We start from the raw sequence: 27091 nt of genomic DNA, 5'->3' as shown, positions 1-27091 counted from the left end.
ATCTTGACTTTCTTCAGCGAAGAATTCCTGGAGTCACTTTGCAGCTGTGGGATTTAGGAACTACAAGTCCCCATGTTAAGTGAATTTGCAGGTGTAGGATTTACGATGATATGGGGAAGAAAAAATGGGGACTTGGCTCAAAAACATACTTAAGAACTCCCTTGTGGATTTATTTTCCATACGCCTAAACCCATCAAGAGAGAGTGCTCAAGTGAAGGTTATGGTGACATTTTACACGGTTTCCGTTGATCCCAATGGCTTCCACTGCTGTCCTTTGTTCACAGGAAATGCAAATGACACTCACAGGAAAAGGTGTTTCGCTCTCCAGGTTAAACTGTACCCCCAATGCTATGCTTATTTTAAGATTTGGAACTGTTTCCTCTTCCCATGACATTCCCAAGCCCTCCCATGTCTTATCACGGTGGTCATGACTTGACTCTTACTTGTGCCCCTCCTGCCACATGAAATGAATAAAGAATGGGAAAAATCCACCTTGGTAAGATCTGTATTTCGTTAAGTGTAGTATGTGGGAAGAGCTGTGTCTCGAACCCCCTCCCTCCAGGTCTCCAGTGTGCCCCTCCAAATCCTCACCCAGACTGGCCTGACTTGGCGGATTCTCTCCTTCCTTCCTCCTCTGTGGTGCGCCCCCAAGGCAGGGCCGTGGCTGCCTTCCGTGCCTTTCCAGGCTTTCTGGGGAGAACCTCAGCCCCTTGTTCGCTAGGTGTCCACTTACTGAAACTCTTTAAAAAACCGTCCCCCAAGGTGGTGTTTTCCGGTAAAGTCTCATGGTTTCCACGACGATACCACGAAGCAAGTTCTCGTGAACTCAGGATTTACGTAGAAGGAGGAGTTCCTGTAGATTTCTACAAACGTGCTGTGTGGGTGTGTGGTGTGTAGTATCCTGGCTCATCTGCTCTCCCCCAAAGCAGATCGGCCCCCGCGTCCCACCTTGGCCTGGTTTCAGGGCCCCTATTACACTAGCAACGGTACACCTTCCGTGCATGTTGGACTTCACATTTTCCCACGTGCCCCTCGGAAATCTGACCTGCTCTCTGGAAGCAAGGAGTACTTCACCTCTGGGGCCCTGTCTTGGACCTCTTGTTGTTTTAATGAGAGGCCAACTCTAAAGCTGTTCGTTTGCTCGGAGCTTTAGCTTGACTAAGGCTGTTCTGTCTGTGTTTCGCCCCGCGCAGGTTACTCCGGCCAGGACTTCGACTGGGCCGATTATCACAAGCAGCACGGGACAGAAGAAGCCCCTCCCTTCTGCTTCAGAAATGTAAGCAGCTTGGTTCTTACTACTCCTTCTCTCCCAGAGGGCGTCTACCATCAATTTTGTCGGCTGCTTTCTATTCCCTGGGCGAAACTAGAGGGCTGCCGTGGACCGCAGGAGCATAAGGCTTTTGTAGTCCTGAAAAGTCCTCTTTCGGGTTGTGTATCAGGGTGACTCTGGGCCGTAGTCACAGAAGGCAGTCCAGGGTGTTCCTGATTGGCACATGCTTATGACAGTGAGTCAACAGTGAGTCTCAGCCTCCCCGGAACCCTTGACTCCATCATCCGAAATCCAGTGAGCAGGTAAGGAAAGGGAGGAAGGAGAAGCTCATCCTGCTTCTCAACACGGCAGCTGATACTGGCGTGATACATCATCCACCTTCCTTCCGCTGGTGAGAACCAGTTCCTCAACCACACCTTCCATGAACGAGGCTGGGAGATGTGCCGTGGCCGGGGAATTGTTCCAGCCACGAGTCTGTACTGTAGACAGGGGAAGACACGTTTGGGTGGCCCCCTGTGCCACCATTGCATGGGTATTTGCTGTGTGGGGCATACTGTGGATAAGCCCATCGATAGGAGACGCTCTGCCCTTGAGCTATCTTCCCAGTATGTGATCGTCAACTTCTTTCCTTGGCTCACTTCTGTAAGATGCTAGCCCAGCAGTTCTCTGCTTTGCTTACTTTACGCCGCTTCCTGGTTCAAGTAGAGCTGTTGGCTTGATGGCCCATGAAACAGCCCTGTGTGAGTATGTGAGTGTGTGTGAGTATGTGAGTGTTTGTGTGTGTGTGAGTGTGCACATATGTGTACTCGTTTAGTTATAGGAGTTGGTCGTATAAAGTAGCTTATAAATTATTGAAACCTTATCAGCCCTAGGAACTATGAAAAGGGATCTGGATTATTATTTCTGTTTTGAGAATGAGGCATAAATATATAGCCTTGTGTGTTAAACATGCATTCAGTTATGGAAGTTAATTCTTTATGCTAAAAAAAAAAAAAAGACTCAATCCTCCAGTTGGGGATAGTGGATAGTACAGAGAGAGCGAGCCGCTAAATCAAAGACCTTTTCTGGACATGTGCTCCTAGCGCTGCTGACTCCTTGCCACTCCCTTACCCCCTATCCCCCATAATTTGGACTGCGGGGCTCATAGCACATGAGAACTGAGAGGCAGAGGGGTTGGCTTCCTGGAGACGCTCAGTAGCAAGCATGAGCCAGAAGTGGATTTCGAAGAATGAAGTAGGTTGATTGGCGGGCCGGCTCGTACTCACGTACATGGAAACACGGCAGCGGAAGAGCTGGAAACCAGGGCTCCTGAAATGACCAAAGGGCCTTTCTCCTGGCCGAAGCTGCGTTTGCATAAAGGTTCTTCTGCAGTGTGGAAAGCTCCTCGTGGTGAGTTGAGGCGGTGGACGGGAATGCTGTGTGGGCAAGCCACCGTGAGGATAGCCGCGGGTCAGCTGCCGGGGCTGATCACGTCCCAGAGCGTCTCACTAGACTCTTTACCAGAGTGCCATCTCTTGTCACAGAGTCCTGGCCTCGTCATCTTTCACTTAGGATCATGGACATACTTACCACATTCTCCAAACCTCCTGGAGTTGTGCTTTCTGCCCGACAAAGCCTGCCTCTCCAGCCTTGGGAAGGAGGGAAATCCTGCCATGTCCCCTAGTTTTGTACGTCGGGAGTGCTTTCTTCTGTGACAACATGGTTCCACTGCGGCTGCTTTTCACCCATCCTCTGCTCCGGTTCCGCCGGCAGCTGGCCATGTGCAGTGTTGCCGTGGAGCAAGTAGCCGCATCCCCAGGTGGCCTCTGAGCTTTCAGGATTTAGCTTCCACAATGAAATTGCTCCTAATGAATATGCTGGCGTATTCATTAGGAATGCACTTGTTACAAACATGCCCTCTTTGTTTCTGGTCCTCCGTTTATTTAATCGACAGGGTCGTTATCAGCCTGTTGGCATGTGCATTGCATTACCGATGCTTTGCTGAATTTTGTTAGCTCGCTACAAGTGCTCTTTAATGGAATGCTTATTATGAATTCATTTTTTAATCACACATCTTGTGTGTACGAGAGGAGAGGTGGTGTGGAAGTGGATTTCCCTGGGGACGTTTAACAATCTCCAGGCAGGGCTGAAATGGATTGACACAGCCAAATGCTTAGTAAAATAAACTCACAGGTAACAGTTTTGCTATTGATCTTTATAAATTACCCTCAAGCAGTGAGTTGAAACGAAAATAGGTTATGCGGTTGTCGCTTTCCTTTATTAAGGAGGATAAAATGCATTTTAACTTACTTAGAGGCTTTTCAGGCAGGCTATCGAGTCGTATTATCAAAAAGAAGCTCAATACATAGATGTGGACGGGGCAGGATGACTTGCAGAAAAATAACCCACCTAAAATCTCTGTGTTTCCTATTTCCAAAGAAACATAAAGGAAAAATGCAAATTGCTTTCTTAACATTTGCTGAATAATTTTGTTCCAGTTACATAAAGATAACATTGCATTTACAACTTAACCTGCATATGAAGAGTTGTGAATAACCCCAGTTTCTCCCCATGGGTCACGCAAGGATGTAGTCTCTGTTATTCACAGCAACCTGTTAATTTCAGTTTATATATTTCAAAATAGATGTTTTCAGTATTGTAATGTCTGATTGAAATGTATAGTAGTGGATGGCTTTGGAAAATTTTATATTTATTTAAAAATAATGCTAAGAGGGAGTTTTGCTTTGAGTATTGGCTGAGTATTTATTGGCTGCATTGACCCTCTGGCAGTTAACTATAGATTCTGGACAGGATACCAAGACAACCACCTTGGGGGTGTGGCGAATGAACAAAAGTGAGCAGATCTAGAGGGGAGCAGGTCGCTTGGAAGGAACACGATGGGTTGTGTGATTTACTCTTTTTTCAGACTTTTTTTTTGACAGCTGATGTATGAGGTAACAAAACCAGCAATATAAAAATCACAGTCTGATGAACCAGATAAAAGAATTTGGGCAATCCCAGCTGTTGGAAAGTGAAAGGAGTCACAGACAAGGAAGAGCCAGGAGAGAGAACCACAGATTCTGTGTATAAATCCTGCTGAAGTCTTTTTGGATTGTGTATTTTCCAGGCAAACTCCAGGCAGCCTAGTTAAGGACAAAAGACTGAGTGGGAATTTGAGCTCCTTCTCAAGAGACAGGGTGTGTAGTTTGAGTCCAAACAAGTTAATTGCTTGCTAAAAGAGAAAAACCAGTGCTTTGGGGAAGAATATAACACAATCCAGAGTCTCTGCCACATAACATTTAAAACATCCAGATTTCAGAGTTGCTCAGCATATGAAGAAATAGGAAAATTCTCAGTAGAAAAGATAATCAATGGAGACCAAACCCAGCATGACCCAGATGTCAGAATTAGCAGACATGTTATTTTAAAGCTCCCATTAAGACTAAGCTTGGTGTAAAGCAGTGATTCCCAAAGTGTGGTCTTTAGGCCAGCAGCTCCAGCATCACCTGAGAACTTGTTGAAAATACAAATTCTGTGACCTTACCTCAAATCAAATGAATCACAAACTTTGGAGGAAGGCCCAGCAGTCTGTTTTTTTGTGTGTTGTTTTTGTTGTTGTTGTTGTTATTGTTTAATATTTTGTTTATTTATTTGACAGAGAGAGAGAGAGAGAGAGAGAGAGCGCGCACACACAAGCAGGGAGAGCAGGAGAGGGAGGATGCAGGACTCAGTCTCAGGACCCTGGGATCATGACCTCAGCTGAAGGCTGACACTGAATCCATGGAGCCACGCAGGGGGCCCCCAGCAGCCTGTTTTTAAAAGGTTCCCCGGGTGATTCAGATATATCCTAAAATTTGAGAAAAAAGTGAATGAGAAGGTAGGAAGTTCCAGAAGAGAAGTAGAAAGTATAAAAAAGAGAAATTCTAGGACTGAAACATACAATACCTAACATAAGCAAATTCATGAGAAGGCTTCCTGACAGAATGGAGGAGACAGGGGAGAGAGCTGAGGACTTTGAGGATAGAAGTGATCCTATCTGAAGAACTGAGAGAGAAAGAAGATTGGGTGTGAGGAACGAGAACAGAATCTCAGGGACCTGAGGGACGATATCATATGTAGTTGGGAGACCTAGAAGAAATGGCCACAGAGACTACGGAAGAGAAAATGTAGGAAGAAACAATGCCCAAAAGTTACCAGAGCAGCTGAAAATACTAAATGCACAGGTTCAGGAATCTCTGTGGGCCCCAAGTAGCATAAATAGGAAGACACCTGGCATAGTCAAACGGCTGATACCCAGACATAAAGAGAAAAATCTTCAAAGCACCCAGAGAAAAAATGGTAGATCCCAAATAGAGGAACAGCAGTTTGCATGACAGTGAACTTCACATCAGGGACAAGGGACAGCAGAAGACAGTAAACCAGTGTTTGTAGAGTACTGAAAGAAATCAACCACCACAGCTAATGCTCCCCGAATGAAGAGAGAAACGGATTCTTCACCAAGGAAGATAGACAAATGACAAAGAAACGTGTGAAAAAAAATGCTCCACATTTAATTTAATGCAAATTCAAGTCATGATTAGCAAGCACCGGACATGTGTTAGAATGGTTAAAATTGGACAACTTGCCAATACCAAGTGGTGCTAGGGAGGACGTTTAGCCACTGGAATGCCCCACACTGCTTGTAGGAATGCAGTATGATCTATGGAAACTAATTTGGTGGTTTCCTACAAGGTTTAACATACATTTACCATATGGTCCAGCAATTCTTTATCTAGAGAAATGAAAGCTGCACTCTGGGCTGCATTGTAGTCCCCCAAATTCATACAGTGGAAGTCCTAACCCGTAGTACCTCCCAGTGTGACTGTATTTGGAGTTAGAGCTTTCAAAGAGATAATTAAGGTAACATGAGGCATAAGGGGGAGCCTTAATCCAGTAGGACTCGTGTCCGTATCAGAAGTGGTAATTAGGACACGGACCATGCATGGAGGAGAGAATGGAGACAACAGAGCAAGAAGGCCGCTGTCTATAAGCCAAGGAGAGTGTCCTCAGAAGAAGCCAACCCCACGACACCGTGATCTCAGACTTCCAGCCTTTGGAACAGCGAGATAAATTGTTACTGTTAAAGCCACCCAGTGTGTGGTATTTTGTTATGGTCTTCCAAGCAGACTCATAAACTCCGTTCACACAGAAACTTGCACTTGAATGTTTATGGCGGTTTTATTCACAATCACCAGAAATTGGAAACTGCTCGAATGTCCTTCAACTGGCAAATGGATGGACTGTGGCACGGCCCTAGAAACTACTCAGCAGTAAAACAGAACGAACTACCCGTTCGTGGAGTAGCATGGATGAGTCCCAGATGCATTTTGCTTCAGTGGAAGAAGCAAGACTACACAGTGTGTGGATCCATTTAAAGTGATCTCGCGGAAGAGGCAACACTCTCGGAAGAGGACACAGGTGCATGGTCCTGACACGGGGAGCCAGGGAGGGACTGATCACCAAAGGGCCAGTGCAAACGCTTTTGGAGGTGAAGGGACTGCTGTGCCTGTTGATAGAGGTTATCGCTGCGGGACTCTCTACGCGTTTATTTAACAGCCCGAACCCTCATGGAACGGGGCACCAAAAAGAGTGAATGTTCCTAGGTGTAAGTTTTTTAAGAAGCGAATTAAGAAAATAAATAAAAGGAAGCCAAAGCCACCAATTAAAATAAATACGGTTTCAGATAAAACTGTGGGATGTCACCACCAGCTGACCTACACTAAAAACAGCGCCCAGGAATGTTCTTCGGGCCACAGGACAGGATGCCAGAGGGAGACTCGGGCCGCCTCCCTGCCCCGACGAATGTGCCCAGGCCTGCCGCGCCTCCAGGGAAGGAGGACAACTGTGCGCCTCGGTGCCGGCGTAGAAGTAAGGGCGCCTGCGGGGCTGGGCAGAGAACCGATCCATCATCTCCTCCTACAGATCTCGGTAGGCACCTGCGGCGTGCCCGCAGAGCTCTCATTCTGGGATGCAGATGAGGTCATGGTTCTTCTCCGACCAACGGCGGCAACCCTGTTTGATGGATGAGCGCTGCGTGCCTGTGTGCGCCTGCGCGAGCCTGTGCGCCTGCGCGTGCCTGTGTGCGCCTGCGCCTGCCCGTGAGCGCCTGCACATGCTTGTCCGCGCGTGTCTGATTGCGCCTGCGCGTGCCGCTGTGCGCGCATCCCCGCTTGGCCCGCGGGCCGCTCGGTGCCGCCCCTGCTGGCTGTGCCCTGGCTCAGGGTCCCGTCTCTCTCTCTCTCTCTTCCAGACCACGTTCAGTCGGGGTTTCACGAAGAACATGAAGCTCGAAGCCGTCAACCCCAGGAACCCAGGAGAGCTCTGCGTGGCCTCTGTGGTCCGCGTGAAGGGGAGGCTGATGTGGCTTCACCTGGAAGGTAGGCCGGCCGCGCCCCGCCCCGGGGAGCCTGGGCCCGCCTGGAAGCCGCGGGCTTCGCGCTGCTTCTCGGGAGGAGCCCCTGTGCCTTCCTTGCGCGGCGGCGGACCCTGAGCCAGGCAGGGATCTCCAGCAAGGGAAACTAGTCAAATATAAACCTGGTCGGAGGCGCGCGTCTTAACGAGGAATCTCCTGAAGTGAGGTGCTGCGGTGACCTCGTGTCTGGAGCACGGCGGCCCTTTACATCTATGGTCATGGACGCCAGGGCCCCAGTCAAGTTAACACGGGTCACTAAAACTGCTATTTCGGGTCTTGGTTATTATGAGGATATAATTACATATTTGCATTTTCATATGAATAATACCCTTTTGTTTGGTTCCTTCCACCGATGTTTAATTTTACCTTGAAATAGTCCCTGGAGATGACTTTCTCCCCAAATATAATAATACACGAGACTTGTTTGTTGAATGATGTTTAGACTGTTTCTCATAGCTCCTTTTTTTATATATATATAACTCTGCAGATAATTCAGAGAACATTATGCTTTATAAGCGGAACCATGATCAGATTTTAGATTGAGCTAGAACACTGTGGTTTTTTTATAGGTTATATTTTAAACGAGAAGGAATTAAGTCTGATCTGTAAGGTTTGCCCATTTTTCCGTGCTCTAAATTTTTGCTGTTTGTTTTTTTTTTTTTTAATTTTCCTGGCATTCATAAGTTTATTTTAAATGTATATGAAAAAAACAAGACTAGTTATGAATAATAAAGTTAGCTCTCTTGGCCCGTATCTCAGCCATCATGCCATGCTCCTACCACCACTGGTATGAAAATTTGCAAGGTCATAGAACTGGTACTAATCTCGTAATTTTGTCTCTTTAGTAAGCAAGTCTAAGAAGCACCAGAATTCTGAGGCTGATGATCTCGATCTCAGAAATACTGTAGTCCAAGTGAGCAGGAAGTGTAGAGAGCAGTGATTGTACGTGAACATTATCTGTCGTTAATTCCTAGAAAAGTAGTTTAAAACATACTGTGGTTTAGGGTTTCAGAATCAAGGTGCAATAAAAGGAAATTCTCCAAAAGTTGATTGCTTGTGGGATTTTCAAGTAAAATGGCTTGTCGGTGGAATTAGCCAAAAATTAGCCTTATTTTCTCTACAGTAGGTAAAGTTGAGTCAACTGCTGTAGGAAAAATAAGATTCCTCCTGTGATTTCCAGTCTCTACATTAAACCTGCTTGCCTAATACTGTGCTAAGCCACGTTGCGAGATTGGGGTCTTGCTTGCATTATTAATTGGAAAACAAAAACGGTAGAGTTCACGGCCCATGTTTCACGTTATGATGTAGCATATTACTGTTAAAGTTCTTTGGCAGTCATTTTTTATTTAGCAGTTTTTACTTCCAGAGTGCTTTACAGCTGTTAATTACCTAACACAGGCAACAGTGAGAGAGTCCTGATTTTTATAGATGGAGAAACAACACTAGCTAAGCTGTGAAGATATGCCTGGGGTCACTTTCCTTGTCCTCGACATCTTTGTTGGTTAATTTATCAGACCTCACAGCTTTCCAGTTCTTTTTTTTTTTTTTTTTTTTTAAAGATTTTATTTATTTATTTGACAGAGAGAGATGACAAGCAGGCAGAGAGGCAGAGAGAGAGGAGGAAGCAGGCTCCCCGAGGAGCAGAGAGCCCGATGTGGGGCTCGATCCCAGGACCCTGAGATCATGACCTGAGCCGAAGGCAGCGGCTTAACCCACTGAGCCATCCAGGCGCCCCAGCTTTCCAGTTCTTGAAAAGAATGAGAAGCAGCAACATTTAGCCTATATTGAACATTTTTGACAGGCTTTTATCCTTATTACTGTTTTTCTTTGGATAGAAATTTCTGTTTTTATAGCGAAGAAACGTGAGGCAGCTCCCATCGGCTTATTATTCTTCAGAGCGCTTTCTTATCCTGTAGCAGTGAAATCACCATTAGGGAGCAGATCAGAAAATAGATTGTCCATTTTTTTTCCAGACTGACACACTAAAAAAAATCTTTTTTAAATATACAGTTTGTTGCATATTACCTCCTGGAGTCCTTGGTCAGAATTGTGTTTGATCAAAAAAGTAAAATGCCATTTTGTTAATTTTTCTTGCTTGAATTTGGGGGGTTTTGGGTTTTGTTCTGTTTAGGACCTTTCTGAATATTACTTTTAAAGTCACAGTGGGCTTGGTGACCCTTATTTCTCATTGTTTCACAGTTTTATGTATATAGTATTTTCTGTCTTCAGTCCTGGGAATAATTGCTAGAGATTCACCATGGTGGCTTTGTGGCTGTTAAATTATTTTTATGATGATGGGGATTCTGATTATAGACCATTTATTTACTTGACACTGTAAATGTAGAAAGTACTTCGTAACAATTTATTAGTTATTTTTATGCATTAAATTGATTTGAAGTAGTTTCAACACATGGCTAATTGACCACTTTTAGGTAATTAAAATGATCATTTTTAATCTAGTTGACTTCTCTTGAAGTCAGTTCTTTAAGTGTCTATAAAAGAGCTGATGTCGAGGAGCGGGCCATGAATGAAATACAGGAGATGGAGGTGGCACTATTTTAGACGCATATTTTAAAAGAATTGCAAGCTCTCACCACTGATGGGTGGCAAGTGCAATTTATGATGATGGGGTTTTTGTGTTTGCGAGAGGACGTTGTAGTGCTTTCTCTTCTGTGTTAATACTCTGCTTCAGGTGATTTGATCTGTATTTATAAGCGTTGGCCGTGTGGCATGAGTTGCTGTCGGTGGTGCTGCTCCCAGCCTTGCAACCTCGTGCTCCTGCGTCTACATCCCCACAGGCCGCGCCACTTCATTGCCTTCCAGAGCTTTGTCTCCGGGGATAGGATGTGGGTCTCCCACCCATTCTCAGGGCGCCCCCCTCCCCCCACCCATCCACAGGGTGTAGCCCCTCCCCCCACCCATCCTCAGGGCACCCCGCTCTCCCTTCCCCTCATCTTCATGCACCCCTGCACCCTTCCACCTGTCCTCAGGGTCCCCCCCTTCTACCTGTTTTCACGACGTCCCACTCCCCGCTCCCTTCCTAAGAGGGCTTACATCTTTGCTTTCCTTCGCTTCTGTTACCCCCATTATTATTAATATTTTTCTCCTGTTTAGAAGAGATGTGATAAGCTCCACTTTCCTGGATATATTACTTTTATTTTTCCGGCTGAGGCAGAAATTCCTCCTATGCCATAAAAGAGATGGTGACCAGCAGGCTTCATTTCTGCAGAATTATTTAACTCTTTTAGGCGATGCCGCTACAGAAATTTTTGAAGAGAGCTCTGGAAGGGGACACCAAAACCTGGTTTGCCATTGGGAGCGCTCTTACTTGTGAAAAGGGCAGGGGACTCTCAGCAGGCCTTCTTGTGCTTTGCACGTGAGGAGGGAATGATGCCCTGTAGGTGTTCTTACCCACTGCTTTCGGTTCTGTTTATTATTAAAACACAAACATGCAGAGGACCAAAAAAAACAAAGATGACTGAGAATCCGCAGGTCTGTGGAGAGGTATCAAAATCTTTTTTTAAAAAGATTTATTTATTTACTTACCTTTTTTTCTTTTTTTTTTTTTTTTTTTTTTTTTTTTGAGAATGAGAATGGGAATGGGCAGGAGGGGCAGGGGGAGAATCTAAGGCAGACACCCCGCTGGGTGGGGAGCCTGTCACAGGGCTCGATCTCATGACCCTGGGATCATGACCTGAACTGAAACCCAAGAGTCTTCTGCTTAATGGACTGCATCACCCGATGCCCCAAGAAATCTTAAGAACAGGGAGCTTTAGTCAGATCCAAATTAGGTTACTACCAAGATCTCTTGGTCTTTACTATTTGCTACCATCTGAAATCTGGAGAGAACAAAACCTTTCCACACTCAGTCCTGGAGAATCCTGCTGTGTCAGCGTCAGTCTGTGAGTCTGCGGTGAATAGCCTCGGGCAGTAACTTTCTGGAGTTCTGGAATCCCAGGCTGTAGCTGCTGGCTTCACGACGCACATCGACAAGCTCAGGACATGCTGGGCAGCGCGTCTGTGCACCCCGGTTGCCGGGGCCGAGGGCTGTCAGCAGCAGCCCGTGGGCTCTTGGAGCCGAAGCCTCACGTAGAATTTCAGCGGAGGTATTTAAGCACAGGAAACAGAGTTCTCCTCCCCTCCTGAGAAATGCACGCATTTTGGAATGATTTATCTGATTTTCTCTTGGCTCCTTGGCTGTGCGAGGTCGGCCTGCCTCTGCTGCTTTCCCATCCTCCACGTGCTCTAAGGGTTAGGCCGGCGTCCAGAGCCAGGGACCTGGGTTGTTAGTGACAGCGGGAAGGTGCAAACCCTTCACTTTCCACACGGGCCTGTTTGCTGCACTTGCGGTTTCCCTGTCCTGGTGCTTCTGACTCTAAGTCACTCTGCTTTGTATTTTCTGGAGAGTAAACAGCAAGCTGCCTGCCGGGGGAGGGAATGATGCCCTGTAGGTGTTCTTACCAACTGCTTTCGGTTCTGTTTATTATTAAAACACAAACATGCAGAGGACCAGCACAGTCAGCAGGGAAGGAGTGGTCTAACTGCTTCTTGGGGACACTTGGGATCAGCCGCCTTTTGTCTGTTCCAGACCGGCCGTCCATTGCCTCTCAAAGCCTCCCTGTCTGTCTGCCACGCGCCCGCTTAGGGCCTGGAGGCTGGATCGTCTTGCTTCTTGCCTTCCTTGTTCTCTCACTCTGTAGAGCTCCGAAGAGTGAGTGAATGAGCATGTGGGCAAATCAAGTGCCTGAGGTAACGTGCTAAGTAAGGCTAAGGAGGTCTTCTGCCCGAGCCCCTCGGTGGCAGACTTGATTCCATGAGGCATAGGGATGAGGGCCCAAGCCAGGTGGCCATGAAGACATATTTAACGGAGGGCTTAGGCTGTTCCTGTAGCAGATTCCTGGAAAATTCAGTCTGTTTTGGACAAGTGATCGTACTAGAACTGAGAATGTGCTGAAATTCTAGAATGGTCCCAGTTCCACAACGGCTGTTTACATTTGTGATGAGACGGGCCCATTTGAGAATCCGGTGTGGGTGACTGACACTCAGGAAAAAGCACTTGCACATGTATGCAGTTTTTGGTGCAACTTCAGACCATCCACAGAGCCTCTCAAAACCGTTCTTGGACGGGCCTCCTTGGAATTCATGCTCCCCAGATCGGAACTCCTGTAGGAGACATTCTCAGGATATATCAGTAGATACTAGTCTTGTGTCGTCCACTGTGTGGCTTCTAGCCACGGGTGGCTCCTTTGTTTTAAGTTAAACAGAATCATAATTTCGGTTCCCATGTTGGGCTGTCTGTGGTCATGCACTGTCACGTGAGGCAGGAGGCTGCTGTTTGGGGCAGCTCCTGGACATCCGCCTCCTTCCAGAAGGTTCTTTTGGGCAGCACTAGTTCCAAATGCTCCGCTTGAGAAAGAAGTAAGCCCCTTAGGCCTGTCGAGGCTCAGAACTCAGATTTTCTTGGGGTGTGGGAGCAGTAACACGCAGTGTCCTCTGATCAGTAGCTCGGTGCCAGGCTGTACATTTCATTTATCATCCAGCGGAGTGAGATTTTAGGACTCAGAGAATTTAGAAACAAGATGGGGAGTCTCTCTGCTCCGGGGTCAGCCAAGAAACACGGTGTTTCGAGCAGGACAGGATTGTGCCGGGAAGCAAGGTCCCTCTGTTACCACTGAGCAAGCTCTTCTTCTCAAGCACATGGTGGCATCCCCCAAGGGCAGGAAGCTTTAGTTGCTGGTCTGCTGTGGGCTTCAGCTACGAAGCGTGTCGAGGGTACAGTGGCACCGTGGCCGCAGCTCTAGCCACCCCTAAAGCTTCTTAAGAACAGAAATGGGAGTATTGAGTCTAACTGTTACAGACTTCACGGCCTCGCTTGCTGGTGGTGAGAACCTCGGGAAGATCACCCCTGCCTCCTGCTGTCCTCTCACCTCCCACGGGTAGAAAACCGCCAGGGGCGCTTGCTTTGTCCCTGGGATCTAGTGCGCAGGAGAGGCTGGGAGCTCCGTGTCTCAGATCTCCATCCGCTGTTAGCCATAACCAGCTTTTCCCTTTGCCTGCCTGGTCAAGAGAGAAAACCTGGTTCTGCGGCAAATAGAACCTACAAGGTCTTCGATCACCTGCTGGCCTGATGGAGGTGTATTCCTTTCATGGAGGCAGCTGCTGAACCGGTTGTCATTTTGAAACAAAGTGACGATGCCAGGCACGCCTTGTTAACTCCGCTTCCATTCGGGCCAGCATCCGAGTGTCCGTGTGAGCATCTGAGTGTCCGCGCATCTGCGGGGAGACCGTGCATTTGCGTGGATGACTGGCACCCCCCAGGACCGATGTCTAGTGATTACTTTCCTGCCTCCAGTCCTCCTCACACCCCTGTCTTCTGTTTCTCTTGCTAAGAAGTTTGATACTTATTCTCCATCTCTAGCTTTGGTTGGTTGTTTCTGGTTTTTTCCTTATGATGCTTTTTCTCCCCGAGTTTTCCCACCGTTGCTGATGATTCTCCGTCTGTAGGTTGTCCCCTTCCCTTCTTCTCTTTGCAGCATTCAAACCATACTGACCCCTCCTTCCAAGCCTCCCCTCCATCTCTTTTCCAGAATACTGTGCCAGGCACAGACTCTTTCTTCGATGAGCATTCCTGGCTTTACTTTTTCAGCTTCCTTCACGTAAAGGTCAGAGCCAGAGCTCTTTGAAGTGCTTTTCTTCCCCAGTGCCTGTGTAATCTTGTCTCTCTGTGGCTTTGGGAGCCGTTCTGTGCTGACAACTCCAGCACTCATGGCAGACCCCCCCACCAGTCCTAGTTTTAGTTGCCGGGACAGTGTCCCCCAGCCAGATGTCAGTTGTTACCCCGACATTTTCTCTGCTTGAGTTTCCCCTCAGACCCACATGAGAAGCTCAGAGACCATCCAAGCCAGCGCATGGCTGCCCATGGCCCGCCACTGTGACCAGGGCATCCCCTCGGCAACCAGTGCCCCGCCTGACTCTGTCTTCATGTCCCCCTGCCGCCCTCTGGCCCAGGTCTTCATCCCCCCGCCCCCGCAGTTGTTCCCCGGCTGCTGCCCTGCCACCCTCACGGGGCCCTAGGAGTTCATGCTGTAATACAGCAGCCATGGCTTCCTCCTCCTTCTCAGTCCATCTGTCTGTCTCCTGGAGTCAGGTCTCCTGCTCCAGCGCGCGGATTCGGCAGCCCCCTCTCCCGTGCCACTGTGTGGGACTGTGCTCCTGTCTTTGTCTATCACGCAGCACAGTGTTTGGACGAGAGTTCGTGTGCATTTTGCTCGCTAAATAGCTATTTGCTGACTAGATAAGAGGCATAAATATAATCTTGTGTTTCTGAACAAGAAAGTGATTTAAGAGACAGCAGTCCCTTAAGAACTGCTAGCAGGTTCTTTGAAATAATTAATAAGATCGATGAACCCCTAGCCAGACTTAATAAAAAAGGAATGAGAAAGGACCCAGATTAATAAAATCTTAGAGATCATGACCAACACCAAGGAGATAAAATTTTAAGTACATATTATGAACAACCATATGCCAATAAATTAAGCAGTCTGAAAGAAATGGATGCATTCCTGGACACATAGAAACTACCAAAACTGAAGGAGGAAGAAATAGAAAACCTGAACAGACCAAGCCAATAGACCCTTAACCAACAGACCCATAACCAGCGTCAAACCAAGTGAAGCAGTAATCAAAAATCTCCCAACAAAACAGAGTCCAGGGCTGGATGGCTTTCCAGAGGAACTCTGCCAAATATTTAAAGAAAAATTAATACCTATTCTTCTGAAATGGTTTCAAAAAATAGAAATGGAAGGAAAACTTCAAACTTGTTCTATGAGGCCAGCATTACATTGATTCTAAAACCAGACAAAGACGCCACCAAAAAGGAGAATTACAGACCAACATCCCTGACAAACAAAGATGCAAAAATTCTCACCAAGATACTGGCCAATAGGATCCAATGGTACATTAAAAAAATTATTCACCACGACCAAGTGGGATTTATTCCTGGACTTCAGGCGTGGTTCAACATTCGCAAATCAATCAACATGATACATCATTAATAAGGCAAAGGACAAGAACCATTAGGTCCTCTCAACTGATGCAGAAAAAGCATTTGACAAATACAACATCCTTTCTTAAGACTCTTCACAGTGTGGGGATAGAGGGAACACACCACAAGATCATAAAAGCTGTATATGGAAAGCTTACAGCAAATAGCATTCTCGTGGGGGAAAAACTGAGCTTTATCCTTAAGGTGTGCAGTACAACGGATGCCCACTCTCACCACTGTTGCTCAGCATAGTACTGGAAGTCCTAGCCCCAGCAATCAGACAAAAAAAAGAAATAAAAGGCACCTGAAACGCAAAAAGAAGTCTAACTCTGACTCTTTGCAGGTGACCTGATACATTATGTGGAAAACCCAAAGACTCTACCCCAAAATGGCTGGAACTTCTAGAGCAAAATTCAGCCATGTGACAGGATAAAAAAAATCAATGCATAGAAATGAATTGCATTTCTATATACTAATGAAGTGACTGAAGAAAGAGAAATTAAGAAATCATTCCCATTTATAATAGCACCAAAAACCATAAGATACCGAGGAATAAACCTAACCAAAGAGGTAAAGGATCTGTACTCAGAAAACTATAAAGTACTCATGAAAGAAATTGAGAAAGGCACAAAGAAGTGGAAAAACATTCAGTGCTTATGGATTGGAGGAACAAATACTGTCAAAATTTCTATTCTGCCCAGAGTAATCTACATACTCAGTGCAATCCCTATCAAAATACCATTGGCATTGGGGTGCCTGGGTGGCTCAGTGGGTTAAAGCCTCTGCCTTTGGATCAGGGTCCTGGGATTGAGCCCCACTTTCAGTTCTCTGCTCGGTGGGAAGCCTGCCTCCCCATCTCTCTCTGCCTCCCTCTCTGCTTGCTTGTGATCTTTGTCTGTCAAATAAATAAATAAAATCTTAAAAAAAAAAGTACCATCGACATTTTTCACAGAGCTGGGAGAAATAATCCCAAAATTTGTATGGAACCAGAAAAGACCCAAAATTGCCAGAGGAATGTTGAAAAAGAAAACCAAAGCTGGGGACATCACAATGCTGGACTTCAAGCTCTGTTACAAAGCTGTCATCATCAAGACAGTATGGTACTGGCACAAAAACAGACACATAGATCAATGGAACAGAATAGAGAGCCCAGAAATGGACCCTCAGCTCTGTGGTCAGCTGATCTTCCACAAAGCAGGAAGGAATGTCCAATGGAAAAAGGATGGTCTCTTCAGTAAATGGTGTTGGAAAATTGGAAAGCCACATGCAGAATAAAACTGGACCATTTTCTTATACCATACACAAAGATAAACTCAAAATAGATGAAAGACCCAAATTTGACACAGGAATCCATAAAAATCCTAGAGGAGAACACAGGCAGCAACCTCTTCAACCTTGGGTGCAGCAGCTTCTTGCTAGACACGTCTCCAAAGGCAAGGGAAACAAAGGCACAAATGAACTACTGGGACTTCATCAAGATAAACAGTTCCTGCACAGCAGAGGAAATAGTCGATAAAATTAGAAGACAGCCTACAGAATTGGAGAAGATATTTGCAAATGTCTAATCAGATAAAGGGCTAGTATCCAAAATCTATAAAGAACTTATCAAACTCAACACCCAATGAACAGAAAACATCCAGTGAAAAAAAGGGGAGAAGATATGAACAGATACTTCTCCAAAGAGTATGTACAAATGGCCAACAGACACATGAAAAATGCTCAACTCGGCATCAGGGAAATACAAATCCAAACCATAGTGAGATACGTTCTCACACCAGTCAATAGCAAAAATTAACAAGGCAGGAAACAACAAATGTTGGTGAGGATGCGGAGAAAGGGGAGCCCTCCTACACTGTTGGTGGGAAGGCAAGCTGGTGCAGCCACTCTGGAAAACAGCATGGAGGTTCTTCAAGAAGTTAAAAATAGAGTTACCCTATGACCCAGCAGTAGCCCCCAGATACAGATGTAGTGATCCAAAGGGGCACCTACATCCCAAAGTTCATCGCATCAATAGCCAAACTGAGGAAAGAGCTGCGATGCCCTTCCGCAGATGAATGGCTAAAGCAGATGTGGTCCGTATACACTATGGAATATTACTCAGCCATCAGAAAGGATCGACACCATTTACAGCGATGTAGGTGGACCTGGAGAGGATTTTGCTAAGTGAAATAAGCCAGTCAGAGAAAGACAGTTATCATATGGTTTCAGTCCTACGTGGAACATAAGAAACATTACGGAAGAGGATGGGAGAGAAAACTGAACAGGAGGAAATCAGAGAGGGAGACAAACCGCGAGAGACTCTTAACTCTAGGGAACAAACTGAGGTTGCTGGAGGGAAGATGGGTAGGGGATGGGGTAGCTGGGGGATGGGCATTGAGGGCACGTGGTGTGGTGAGCGCCGGGCATTACAACTGAATGAACCTCTGAAACCAATAATGATATGTTGGCTAATTAAATCTAAAACAAACAAAAAGATCTGCTCTCTGGCCAACTGAATTTTGAGCCAGTGAGATATTTTATATATGTAAGTTAACATTCAGAACCTCTCTGGCCAGCTTTTTCCTATGCTTGGGTCAGTTCCAGTAAATCTACGGGAATCCCGTGAAATTGCACCTTCCTCAGACCTGGTGCCTCGGGGTCCCAGGCAGGGACCGGAGTCTGCATTTGGGGGTCACCCTCTGCAGATGGAACTTCCGTGTGCGCTGGGGTTCGTAAAGGACTCTTGAGATCTAATGGGTGAGGTGTGGCATGGCTTAAAGGGACTCGTGTTGACGTGACCCCTTATGGGTAGGAGACCAGGTGTGGAAAACTGCCCCTTAAGCCTTTCTGTACTTTGTGGAAAAGTCAGGTGGTTAATAAGCATTTCGCAGAGATTGCAAAAATCAAACAAGGGAAAATGCAAATGCGAAAGTAATTATATTTCAAGCCAGTGTGGGTGGTTTTAAAATCTTTAAAAGGAGGTATGGCCTGCATGAGACAATTTTGGGAGAAGCTGCCTCAGCAGATCGGGCTGAGAGCAATGTTTCCTGCACATTAAAGAGGGCCGTTGGAGAGTGGGAGCTGTCTGTGGGCACAGGCTTTTAATCCTCCCAAATCTGTTTTGTTCCCAAAGCTGAGGCTCGATTTAGATGGGTTCTTGGTAACTAGCAGCAGAAATGGGCCGGCTCTTCTAGGCAAGATGCGAATTGAGGGGGAAGGCTTTTTTTTTTTTTTTTTTTTTTTTTTTAAAGATTTTTATCCATTCATTTGATAGAGAGAGATCACAAGTAGGTAGAGAGGCAGGCAGAGAGAGAGGGGGAAGCAGGCTCCCCGCTGAGCAGAGAGCCCGATGCAGGGCTCGATCCCAGGACCCTGAGGTCATGACCTGAGCTGAAGGAAGGGGCTTAAACCACTGAGCCACCCGGGCGCCCCGGGGGAAGGCTTTTGATGGGGCTCTGGGAGAGCACCTCTCCAAAGGCTTTGCTGCAGGAACACGCAGAGTTTGCCCTTGGGATAGTTGTGACGCCTGACCGACCGCCTTCTTGTTGTCGTCTGCCCGCACTGAGGGCAGGTCTGGCTTCTTCCCCTTCTGTGGGAGGCGGTGGTGATTGCCTTATCTGGGGAACTCTGCAGGGGGGATGTGAGGCTCTAACAGGAATGGGACAATGCCAAACAGACCCAGCCCGTGCAAACCCCAGGCCGAAACGAGAACGAGAGGAAGGAAGGAGGAGGTCATCTGAAACACCTCTGGACTTAGACTTATTCAGGGTCAAGTCACGGATCTGCCCCTCGCTGCTCTTCTATCATCTTCTGTGCCGCAGCTTACTCATCTGCAAAATGGGGCTGTGTCTGGTCCCTATCCCTCAGGGTCTTTGTGAAGATTAGACATTCGGGGAAGTGTCGGGCCCGATGTCAGTGCTTGCAAGTTTGTAGTCCTTCAGGCATCTGTCTGTCCGCTCACACGTCTGATCCCACTTCTGTAGTTCCCTCCAGACCGCCTGTTCCTGTCACATCCTGATCTCACTGCGCACAGTTTGCCTGCTTCCTCCTTAGAAATTTGGCTCCACGGCTGACAAAGGGACGTGACAGTCTGGCTTGGTAGGTGGGTCTTTGCAGGGGGAAGCAGGCGGCCGGATGGCCCCTGGGGTTTCTGGCACTCAGATCACGGGAGCACTTTCCCTCGCCAACACCTTACCTTTCCGTCCCGTGCTTGAGCCCGGCCCCGTTTGCTGTAGCCTTTGACTCTGAATGAGGGTACTGAGCAAGGCTACCTGGCTTCCTTAAATACCTCTTGCTTTTCTTCCTTTCCCACCTTTTAACAGAAGTGTGGGGCTGGTTCTGATTCTCTTCCTAAGCCTCTTCCGGAGGGCAGGTGCAGCTTTATGGAAGGGAACAGTATCCAGTGAGGGGATGTCGCAGTCTCTGGATGTGGCACATGGCAGAACTATTTTAAGGTTCCAAAGTGACTCTTAACAAATTTACATGCTTTGTGAATATGGAACATCTCTGTCCTCGTAGCAAAATGATTCGTCATAGTGTGGTTTTATTTCCTATTATGGTCACTTGCCCGTCATTAATCTGGCTTCTGTGGCAGTAGGGTCTGTGCGTGAAACTCTTTTTGTTCTTGGAGCATTTGTGTTGTGTGATTATTGTAGTGATAGTGAGCTTGTGATTATAAATTAGTTGATTCATTCGCAAGGGCCAAAAATACATGAAAGTGTCCATGGTCAGAGTCTCTCTCCCACTCCTGCTCCTGTCCCTCGGGGCCCTAGTTCCTTTCCCAGCAGACGCCCACTGTATTAGAATTTTACACTTGGTTCCAGATTTGTCTTATGCACATATAAATATATGTTATTTCCCCCTTTTTTAAACAGATGGTAGCATACTACCTATCCACAGTGTTCTGTACTCTGCCTTTATTTGACTCAACATATACAGATACATCTTTATATATAAGTATACAAAGAGGTTTCTCATCCTTTTTTTTACAGTGGCAGAAGATCCCGTCATATGGTGTACCAGAATTTATTGAAGTACTTTCCCATAGATAGAGATTGAGGCTTCTTGGTGGTTTTTGAGATGAAAGTTCTGGATAAGGATAAGCAAGTAGAATTCGTATTGATGGATGCAGCTAAAATGAACTCTAGGGTTGAGCATGACCTTGTGTTGTTCACAGAGGGTGTCCTCTAAAATGGTAAGACTATTGCAGTAGTCCACTAAGCTCTGTATAGGTAGTTGTGGAAACCCTGGAATAATCAAGGATAATCGCATACATTTGTAATGGATTATTTTCTAAGCTAGTGGGTCGCTGGTCTTGGAAAATAGTGGATTATTTTTTATAAAGATTATTCCGAGTCCAGCCAGCTGTATCTAGCTGTAGATATGTCCTAGTTCCTAGGACATAAGGAATCGATACCCATCATTCAGAATAGGATTGGAAAAGTTTCACAGTCAGGAAAATGTTTCTGGGAGATAAATAACCCAGTTTTCCATCTGTTCCTATTCAGTGGATGCCTTAATGGGTCAGATTTGAAGGTGCAGGGAAGGCGGGATTATAACCTTCTTGAAGATGTCATCGCTGTCACGTTGCAGCTCATAAATATTTGTTCTGAATGCAGAGCATGACTGAAGAATTTTAAAGCATGGTAGAGACAGCCATATAAATATATGACTGTATACCTTGCTTTGGAAGTGTATATATTAAAGCATTAATAGCAAGTGATGTTTGAGCCAGCAGAATATTGGAAGATCAAGGTCATGATTCAGGAAGGAACAGGCTATCAAGTTCACCTTATGCTTCTTTTCGAAGTACTACTTTGACCTTGAAAATCTTATTTGTACCTAAACATAAGTCTGGAGATACATATATATGTTGTAGATGAATTCAGCCCATTGGCAAAATTGTTGAGTAGCTGGGAAACAGGTGCTGTTCTTGTGTGTCTGGAGAGGAAAAGACAGCTTGCAGACCCTCTAGAGAGCCGGGCGCCCTCCAGGACAGGAGCGGTCACTTCCTCAGTGAAGCCACCCAGGGAGTTTACTTCTTGTCTGTTTTGGACGTGGTCTTGTTTGTTAGACGGTCTCTTTGGCGAGTACATTAAGTACCCGTGGAGTCGTAATGGGGGACAGAAATGATTTCCATTCACTCAGCTGGGGAGAACTGATCCCCACAAAGCTGCTTGCATTCCTTTAGCTTATGTACCCTTCGGATTATTGGGAGCATTAAGGAGAGAGAAGGTTAGGATTGATAATCATGGTACTTGCTCTCTTGGGGAAGGAATCCAGAGCTGGGAGTGACTTTGGTGGTGATCACACGGCGTGCATCGGCGTGTTCGGGTGCCGCGAGTGCAGCAGTGTTGGGCTAGCACTTAATTGGAACCGCATCTGTGGAACAGCGTGCTGCTTTCTCACGGAATCTCCTGTACCACGAGGAGCTGGGGGGAGGGCCCGATGCAGCAGACGTCAGCGTTACAGCGGTTGGGACCATTTTGTGTCTGTTGGAATTGAGCTTCGTGACATTCAGTTTGGGGGGAGGTAGGATTTAAAACTCCTCAGATGGGGAGTGGTGACGTGGGCGGGTGTTGCCGGTGTGGGGGGGGGGGTCGTTGACTGCGTTGTTTTCTCCTGTTGCTCCATGAAGCAGCCAAGGCAAAGCGAGAGGAAGTCTTAATAGAGGTCACGTCTTTCCATTCGTAGTTCATGAGTGTCTTCCCTCAGTGCTGCTGGGTTTTCTGTTTTCCCCCAAAGAACTATTGATTCGGTATCGAATTTTCTCCTTTTCACTAGTTTGCTGGGTTCCAAGTGTGTCCTCTGTGGCCAGAGCTCTCCTTGAGAGCTTTGCTTACCTCACAGGCAGATTTCCTCGCTCAGAGTCTCCGAGCTGTGCTGACACTTTATCACAAGGCACGAGTAGATCCATGAAACGGGGTGACTTTTAGGCAGACCCCACTAGAAAAGACCCTCCCGCATAAATGGCTTTTGTGGGATGGGACATGACCGAAGCCTGCAGGCCACCCATGGAGTTCAAAATAAGTAACCGCCGTCAAACCGACGAGTGAGCCCGCTCCCTAGGGGAACTGTCTGTGTGTCTTGCTCAACAGCCACGTTGCCATGCCCAGCTGGTTCTTTCCATGGTAGTCTTAACCTTCATGAATTGAAGGTCAGCCTTTGCTGGGTGTCAGACGAAGTGTGTCTTGGTGTCCCCAGCTCGGGCCCGTTTCCTTCGTTTTTATTAAAGGCACTTTTGGGAAAGGGATGGCCTTGTTCCCTCTGCCAGCTTTTCGGCCCCCCCACCCCACACAGGAAGTAGCTTGGATCTTCTGGATCTCCACTTTCTTTGCACCCCTCGTACTCCGGCTGTTTGGTACTTCAGGTGCTGGTATCGGTCATCAGACTGGGCTCGGCTGAACGGTCCGGGGAGCGAGATCCTCGTGTCCGTGATGCTTCTGGGCTCCTTTCTTCTGGGTCTCCGTGGTAATGTCCGTACCCGTTGTCGTGACTTTCCCGATGCAGGTCTGCAGACTCCTTCCCCTGAGTTCATTGTTGACGTGGAGTCCATGGACATCTTCCCCGTGGGCTGGTGCGAAGCGAACTCGTACCCTCTGACCACACCGCACAAAACCATCTGTGAGTATCGCCCAGGTGGGAGCCAGCGTGGACGGGGTCCGGGGCTCGGGAGGTGAATAGACAGTGTTGTAAAGAGACTGTAGCCAGGTTGTAAAAAACAATGTTTTTATTTCATGGATGCTTCCAGTACCTTTGAGAGATGGAGATTTGGAAGCATCTTACAGGTAGACAAGCTAAGTCAGGATGGTGTGGCAGGTGAAGGTCCATGGAGTGGCAGAGGTAAAATAGAAAATAAATGTAATAAGACCTATAAAGATTGTATAAAATGATATATAAATAGATTCTTTAAAAAACTAAGTCTTCAGTTTAAAGTTCATTATTTTGATTAGAGAAAATTTAAGCTAAATACCATGGGGTTTTTTGTTTATTTTTTTGTTGTTGTTTCTGTTTTGAGGTGGGGAGAGAGAATGCATGAGCGGGGCGGGGGGGGGGGCAAGGGACAGAGGGAGAGACTCTCAAGCAGGCTCCCCTCAGCACCGAGCCCGACTTGGGGCTCGGTCTCAAGACCCTGAGATCACAACCTGAACTGAAACCAGGAGTCAGGCACTCAACCCACTGAGCAACCCAGGAGCCCCCAGATACCATTTCTCTATCATGTCTGAGGAACAACTGATTTTTCTCGTGAGGTTTACCCTAAAAGAATCATAATTGGTCCTAATAGTTACTGACATAACATATAAAAACTTAACCAATCTCAGCACTAACTAACCAGTGAGATTTCAACTTTGCTTTGAAAAGTACATAATATGACATCCTTCTGATCACAAAAAGACAAAATTAAAACAGTATTTAGTAGTTAACCCAGCAGCTAACTCTGTCTGTCTCTTAAATATATACAACAGTGTGTGTTTTAACATAGGTTACTGTAGCTCATTATCTTGAGATCGTACCACTTAAAACTCTTCAAAACTAATCAGTTTTGCCATTTCTTATTCCACCCTAATGTTTACCAAAAGTGTTAGTTAAAATTACATAGCCACTCTGGAAACAGTATGGAGCTTCCTCAAAAAGTTAAAAATAAATAAAAAAGTAAATATACCCTACAACCCCGTGATTGCACTAGGTATTTATCTGGAGGATACAAACATAGTGATCTGTTTAATCTTACTGAATGCAGGGAATTCTGTTTAGACTTCATTTCTGATGAGTCAGAGCCTCTTTTAGATTTATTTATGTTAGAGAGAGATTGAGAAGGGAGGGAAGAGCGTGGAGAGGCGGTACGGAGGAAGAGAGAAGGTCACAGGGCTCGATCTCACGACCTGGAGATCCTGACCTGAGCGGAAACCAAGAGTCAGGTGCCCAACCAACTGCACCCCCACGCGCCCCTAGTCAAAGACTTATTTTAATGCTAGAGGAAATTAAAGTTGTGAGAATGCAGTAACTTTTCAGTGTTTAAATTGTTACTTTGAAACTGACCCAGTTCAATGGGAAGATGTTTTTGGAAAATGCCTTTGCTCAACTTGCAAACGAAGCTGACTGTCTTTTTGCCCTTTCTTGCCTATTTTACAGCACAAAAGAAGAGAAAGATTGCAGTCGTGCAACCAGAAAAACAGTACGTTTCTGTTTCTGTTTTTTCCCAAAACTTACAGGTGCTAAGCTCCATAGAGCCATCTTTAGAGAGGATCGGAAGCACGGCTGTTTGTATCGGGGGTTAGTTCACAGTTGGCGCAGTCACAGAGGGGATCGTAGATATACCTGTCTTTATGATGCACCTGTTACATGCGAGACACAGGCTCTGCTCCACCAGGGATCTCTTCTCTGGTTTGTAGTTTCTCCCTCCCGGTCCTCGTCGGCAAACCTGGAGGGCATCCTGGCCCCACACATGGAGAGTGACGGCACCTCGCTCTCCCCACCCACACTCCGCATGCAGGCATCACAGGTCACTGCCAGCCCGGTGGGCAGACTGTCGTCTGAGGCCAGCTCGGCAGGCCCAGCAAGGTGTCCTCGAAGCTGCTTTATTGCTCTGCATCTCAGCATCCTCTTGTGTGAAGCACCTGTTTCTTGGGGGTTTCTTGAAGATTAAATTAGATTTCTTGTGACAAAAATGTCATGGTTAGCTCAGTGTATATTACCCCCGGTTTCAGTTGTAATTTTAGGGAGAAAAGGTATCAAGCGGTGTGTGTACATGGAATATGTTTTTGAAAGTTTGTAGCATTTATGTATATATATTTTATATATTGAAGAGCAGCTAAGGTCCACTACAATACACAACCTTTGCAATGTGGTTCTGTTTTCTTAATAAAAATACACCAGTAGAAGTGAATTGAAGAACAGCATTTTTCTTGGGTTCCCAGGTTTAATTGTAAAATGAAATTGAATAATAAGTGCATCGCTATTTGAATGTGAGTAACAGTGAATAACAGGGCATTTTCAGTGCATTCGTGTCTAAGCTCCGTGTAGCAGGTTAATAATCTGACTCCGGTGTGGTCTGGATAACACTGAAACCGAGAGCAAACAATAGACGGTCCCATCACTGAACCCAAAGCCGAATCTGTAACTCCTCAGTCTGTGGTCCGTGGGCCCATGGCCCCCGCCCTGCGCTTGTACCAGCCCAGACAGCTCCATAAGACACACTCACTGCTGGGCCCATCTCCGAATCCCCCGACTCGGGATGTCTTCAGTGGGGCCTGTGTGTCTGTGCATCTGTCACTTTTCCGGGTGGCACTGGTCCACAAGTGTGTGGACCCCACTTTGAGAACCAGCACAGAGAGGACCCCACTGAGATCTCATAATGGTTCGCTCTGCATTTGTGTCATTTTTCAGTGATGTGGTTTCCACACCGCCATCCTGGGTGCCCTGTGAAAACCAGCGCACCTCTTCCCCCTGGGGCTACTTCTCTGTTCATTCAGCAGCTTTTTACTGAACTAGAACACAAACTCTGCTCTAGGCTAGGCTGACTGTTCTTTCTAGGAGCTGTCCATTCATAGGCTTTCTTTGGAGGTCTTTTTAGTGTGGCCATGACCCACACAAGCAAGGCACCAAAAATTGAAGGCCAAGTAGTTCTCAGACACTAGTCTGTAGAAAGTACCAGCTTCTTCTGTCGAAGGGAAGTCTGAGTTCCATTAAAATCTATGCAAGTTGATGTTTCTTTGTGTCTAAAATATAATGAAGGGCATTATGACGATTCTACAGCAAGAGACAAAGGCAGGGGCCTCCTTGAAGAACATCACTGGTCAGGGGTGACCACATGAGGGGCAGACATGCCATTGGCTTTACTATGTGCTTGGATTTCCGTGATAGTCACTATAAGTTGGGAAAAGACTTAATTAAGTTAATTAATTTAATTAGTTATTTTGTTTGTTGCATTTCTTCTCAAGTGTGCAAGCCGTGATGGTTGTATTTTCTTGATCAACAGATTGCCATCCACAGTGCCTGTTGAGAAAATACCTCATGACCTTTGTTTATTCCCTCACCTGGACACCGCAGGTAAGCGAACCCACCCACGGCTGGCCATCCTGTCCTGATCTGGGAGTGGAGACGTGCATGTGGTTTTAGGTCAATAGAAGAACATCTCTACTTTAAGTTCATTCTCCTTGTTGCTCTTGCCGCTTATTAACACATACCTATTAAAAAAAAATTTCTAAACCAGATTCTCTGCTTCTTGTGTCTCTTGGTCCGTGGCTCTAGACCGTTCTCTCAGTCTTCAGGAGAAGAGTCCATGTGTTCCTTGGAAATTTGAGCCCAGTTAGGGATGTATGTCATAGATGGTCATGTGCAAGGAGAGAGAATTGAAAATATTAGTAGG

At 46.4% G+C, this 27091-nt stretch overlaps 1 protein-coding gene across 4 annotated transcripts in view; it reads left to right on the top strand.

Moving 5' to 3' along the window:
* The window catches only part of SFMBT2 (Scm like with four mbt domains 2), a 227662-nt gene that overhangs the window by 158922 nt on the left and 41649 nt on the right, over positions 1-27091 (top strand). For all 4 annotated transcript variants that reach the window (XM_059404050.1, XM_059404052.1, XM_059404051.1 and 1 more), the window contains 5 exons: positions 1194-1276; positions 7539-7665; positions 23233-23346; positions 24856-24898; positions 26702-26772. In XM_059404050.1, coding sequence (XP_059260033.1) covers positions 1194-1276; positions 7539-7665; positions 23233-23346; positions 24856-24898; positions 26702-26772 — 438 coding nt within the window. The remainder of the gene's footprint in view (positions 1-1193; positions 1277-7538; positions 7666-23232; positions 23347-24855; positions 24899-26701; positions 26773-27091) is intronic.

The sequence above is a fragment of the Mustela nigripes genome, chromosome 6 (assembly GCF_022355385.1).
Source record: "Mustela nigripes isolate SB6536 chromosome 6, MUSNIG.SB6536, whole genome shotgun sequence".
Lineage (NCBI taxonomy): Eukaryota > Metazoa > Chordata > Mammalia > Carnivora > Mustelidae > Mustela > Mustela nigripes.
This window is presented reverse-complemented; position numbering and strand designations above follow the sequence as displayed.